At 33.2% G+C, this 4,821-nt stretch overlaps 1 protein-coding gene across 1 annotated transcript; it reads right to left on the reverse strand.

Annotated features, from left to right (window-relative positions):
- Positions 1-2,214: 2,214 nt before the first annotated feature.
- LOC147384492 (acid phosphatase 1-like) lies at positions 2,215-3,453 on the reverse strand. Its single transcript, XM_086426854.1, has 3 exons — positions 3,008-3,453; positions 2,674-2,883; positions 2,215-2,518 (listed from the first exon to the last, which is right to left on the reverse strand). The coding sequence occupies exons 1-3, from the start codon at positions 3,394-3,396 to the stop codon at positions 2,341-2,343; spliced, it is 777 nt and encodes a 258-aa protein (XP_086282980.1). The 5' UTR covers positions 3,397-3,453; the 3' UTR covers positions 2,215-2,340.
- Between the last annotated feature and the right edge of the window lie 1,368 nt (positions 3,454-4,821).

Here is a 4,821-nt window from a genome sequence, read left to right on the forward strand (position 1 = left end):
GATGAAAGATTTTTGACTATATTTTTCGATGAGGGAATTTGGATTTTTTTTATTAACCTATTATGAAGATTGGGCTCAAAGAAGGCATGCCATCACTTCCAAAACAAAAGGGGGTGCCTCTAATATCCCCCTCAAAACATTGGGAGGGGAGTGGCGATTTTTAAATCAAAATAATAATAATTATTATTATTATTATTTAGGGCCATGTTTAAATCAATATATATATATATTTTATAATTATCTCTTTGAGTGGTTGGATCGGACCCATTTTCTTTATAGCATTTTATTTTTGTCAAATATGATTGTTTGTGTCTTCAATGGCAACCTTTCATCATTTTTTGAAGTGCACGATTATGTCGTTTGGATTCTCCAATAATTATTTTTGTCTACTTTCCTAACCCTTGTTAGCAATTCAGAATATGGTAAAAATTCAATACGTGAAAGGTTCGAATTCTATTCGATTTTGAAATGCAAAAATCCAATAAAAAATTCAGTCAAAATTTTTATAAATGAAAAATATGCAACATATGCTTCATACGAGTATTATCCGTCTCATTTCAAAAATTCGGTAAATATGATAGTGATGCTGATGATGAAATTGGTGATGGTGATGATATAGTGGTCATGGTTATAATGATGGTGGTGATAATGAGGGCATTGAGGTTATTGTTCCATTGATTTATGAAAGAAAGTCAAAATCAAGGGATAAATCATCAAATTTGAAACATTAAAGTGTAATCTCAAATAAATGTAGAGGGCTATGTCATTACACTACCACATAGACTTGAAACTCATCACATATTCAGGTCATTTTATCTTGAAAGATATATTTAATTATTATTGAATTAAGCACTCCTGCGTGTAGTAATGATAAGTTGCTGAAAATCTCAACCCTCAGTCCTGCCCCTTGTTAGTAATCCCCCATTTTATTTGTCAAAAATTCACAATTTTTCCATTTTTTTGAATAGAAGTATTATTGGCCATACATGTGAATTATTCACAAAAAAATCGGAGTTTTTGCTATTAAAAAGAATTAAACGGATTTTAAAGGATTTTTCAAAAATCCATCCTAAAAAAATGCTAAGTAAAATAATAGGAAATTAAACCTGAATACCTATTTATTAACTTTTACCTTAAAAATTTGTAATTTTTACCTAAAAATACAACAACTTCTTCATATTTTTTTTTTTTTTTTTGTTTGTCAATTCGACTTCGACCTCCATAGCAACAAGTTTTGAAGGGCATTGAAGATAAGCTTCCTAACCAAATTTTACTATTTTTTTCGCATGTCTCTTTCTTTATTTATCTCTCTACTTCCATTCCATCTTTAAGGAAATACAGATTTTATGAGTTTTTCTTTGTTAGCATGTAAGCATTTTAATGATTGACATAATGGATTTTTAGGAGGAAATATAGAGAGAAAGAGAGAGAGACCAGATCTGCGATGTAAGCAGAATGAAAAGTGAGAAGTTATTTGGCTTAAAATTCAGGCTTTCAACAATAGAGTAGATGTTGAAGACGAAAAGACCCACCCCATCTATAGGTCCCCCCTTTTTATTTTTAACTAATACTTTTCAAATTTACATTGGTAATAAGAAGTTTCTTGTTTCTAGCTAGTACTTTTCCATATTTACATAAGTAATAAAAAACTTTTTGTTTCTAATTAATACTTTTCATATTTACATTGATGATAGAAAGATTTACTCAGCTAAGTATGGGATCCACTTGTAAGTTTGGTGGTGTATTCTTATCTACAAATTTAAATTTTTTAAGGTATAACTTTAAATTTTCTCACTTGTTCTGATTAAAAAATAAGATTCTTGAAACATTGACTATGTTTTTTGTGTGTGAATTGTATGAATTTACAATGTGGAAGGATGCTGATAATGAAATTATACTTTTGAAATTAATGATATGTATGTGAATTCAATCTATGATACGGAGATGGAGTTTGCTTAATTAATTTATTGATTCATTCTATGATTTATATTTTTCATATTTTTCTTTTATCAATGATATTATTTGAAAACTATTAATTCTACTAATGTACGTGAGTTCCTTCTATTTATTTGGATTTTGAATTATTTTTATTTGATGAAGACAAATTTTTTATTTCCGGATTTTTGATGTGTGAAGAGTAATACATGCATAAATCATTTGCCGTATGTTTGTCGTTTAACAAATGTTTGACCGGATATTAGCCCTTCAAAATCAAATAAAACTCGAATTTTTATTGACGTATTCCGAATTACTAACAAGGGTCCTACCAACTGAAAATACATTTTACTAATAACACACCAAATTAAGCCGCGCAAACTATGCATTAATTATTGTCCAAACTCAACCAATGTAGTACATTGGATCGGGCAACTTGAAGGTCCTCTTGCCTTCGTAGGTCCCTAAAAGATCACTCCATTGATCCCCAATGTTCCCTACAATTATATATCCTTCCTCTTCAAGCTTTTTCCTTTCACCTGATTTGTATTCAACGGCCTTCATCCCGACCTGCGACGATCCTCTGCCACCAATAAGAACCCACAACTGTTAGGTGACAACCTTCATGAATCTTTACCTCTTTCTTTTGTTTTCTACTTTGGATGGAATTAAGTTGACCTTAGATATTAACATAATAATGCATAGTGTTGTCATTTTCAAAGAAAATGAAAGATTTACCTCAGTATAAGCTTCAACCAAGTGTGATATCCGAATTTCTTTAGATTTGTTTCAGTAACTGCTCTCTGTTTTTCTGGTCTTCCTGTTAAGAAGACAACCTTTATTCCTAGAGAGAGTAATTTCTTGTATAGCTTAAGAGTATTGGGCAATGCTGGTGCTTTACCCAGATTGACCCATTCATTGAATGAGGTATCGTTGTATACTTCAGCCCTGAAATATAATAAAAATCTCAAATTAATTATATATATATATATGTTCATCAATTTAATTGAAATGTATCTGTGTGTGTGTGTGTGTTGTGTATTGTACACACATATATACATGCTTGACGTACCCAAAACCATTATCAGCATAGTAAGGAATATTAGATAGTGCAGTCTCATCGATATCAAAGATCCATATGTCCTTGTCATCTCCAGTTAGGTTAAGGCTCTGGGCATAATGGACAGCCGCATCAGCAACAAGTTCTGAATCCTTACGATATAGTTCACCAAGCATGTAATGACCCACATAGCCGACACATTCGAGTGGCACTGTGCGCCAGTTACGAACATTGTTAGTCTCTACGGCCAAACGCCAACTGATGCATGAGATATCACTTCCAATATGATGGCCACAGCCAGATTTTGGTCTGAGGAGGTGAATTGGATGGAGAATTCCCTCATGAGATGCATGGCAAACTGCCAAGATGGAGGCAAGGAAGACGAGTGAAAGCCGTTCCATTAGAGAGGCACCATTGTAGGAAACTTTTTACCTTTCGGTTTGCCTCTGGGCTCCGGCAGGGCAGGCTCTAGAAATAAAGTGTAGTTGATGTAATTGACCCTATGTTGATAGGATAATTACTGGACTACCCCTGAGGATGATTGTCACAAATAGCAATCTAGCCCATTCAACTAGCTTTGATGTAATTGACCCTATTTTGATAAGATAATTACGGGACTACCCCTGAGGATGATAGCCACAAAATGGCAATCTAGCACATTCATCCATGGTTCTGACGTCTTGTCTCATCCGTGAACGAGATACAGTCGTGTTGGACGAGTTTTTCGATATATTTAAGACATCTCATTTAATAATGAAAATAATGAACGTGGGATTTTAAATCTTTTTTGATACATTGATTTTTCCATTTCATCCATGCTAGATATCGAGTTGACTCAGAATATATGTCTCGGTCTCGGACGAGTTTTAAAATCATACATTCATCATGTTAGGAAGATAATTATTAATATAGTCTTAAAACTTGACTCGACTCAAATGTCCATAGAATTAGTGAACTTGAAAACTTTAGAATTGACTCAATTGAGTCAAATTAAAGAATTTTGGGCGTGTTTGATTACAAACAAAATCTTGTGACAAATCGTTCATCACGGAGAACTCAAAACTTCCAATGTTGATACCCACAAGAAATTGAAAAAGATAGTAAAAAAATTTCTCCCACGTAAGAGATTTTCCACCAAGGATGGCAATTCATTTTCTTGCGTCCCCGCCCCTAGGAAAAATGATTTGCTAAGCACCCCGTGTAATATTAAAAAAAAGTCGCCCTTTCGAGTTTTCGACCTAGCAAGCTTTTTTTTTCTTTTTTTAAACTTCTAGAGTGACTGCCTGATTTTGCTTACTATTTTCCTCAACCTTTTCATGCGATAATTAGGAAGACTTCCATAGGTGGGCTTAGGAGTTTGCTAAGAAAGAAAAGAGACTTGAGGCTCAAAACCCAAATGCCCCTTATGTGGCATTTCTTTTTAATTCTTTTCTTTGGATTTTCTTCCCTATTTTGACAATATTTTTTATTTTTTTTTCTTTTTGAATATTTTTCTAAGGAATATTTTTTAGTGTGGTCAGACCTGAAGTAACTTCTTAGGTTTTCTACGTACCCCAGAATTTTGGGATCAGACCAAAACGTAGTTCAAACAAATTCCCTCCCCTATGTTAGATGATCAGGTTGAGAAAGAAAAATGTAATTTTTTTAATATAAAAAAAGGCTGCAAAGGGCTGAAGAAGGAGATATTAAGACAGGTAACCAGAAAATTGGATCGGCCAAAGATGGCCTCCTTAAATATAGTAGCACTTGATCTGGCTAAGGTTGAATGATTCCAGCATTTTGGCATCATTACGATCTTTGAAGTCTAACAGCTTTTCCAAAAAATT

Source organism: Akebia trifoliata, chromosome 15 (genome assembly GCF_017979445.1).
Source record: "Akebia trifoliata isolate Shusen 1 chromosome 15, ASM1797944v1, whole genome shotgun sequence".
Lineage (NCBI taxonomy): Eukaryota > Viridiplantae > Streptophyta > Magnoliopsida > Ranunculales > Lardizabalaceae > Akebia > Akebia trifoliata.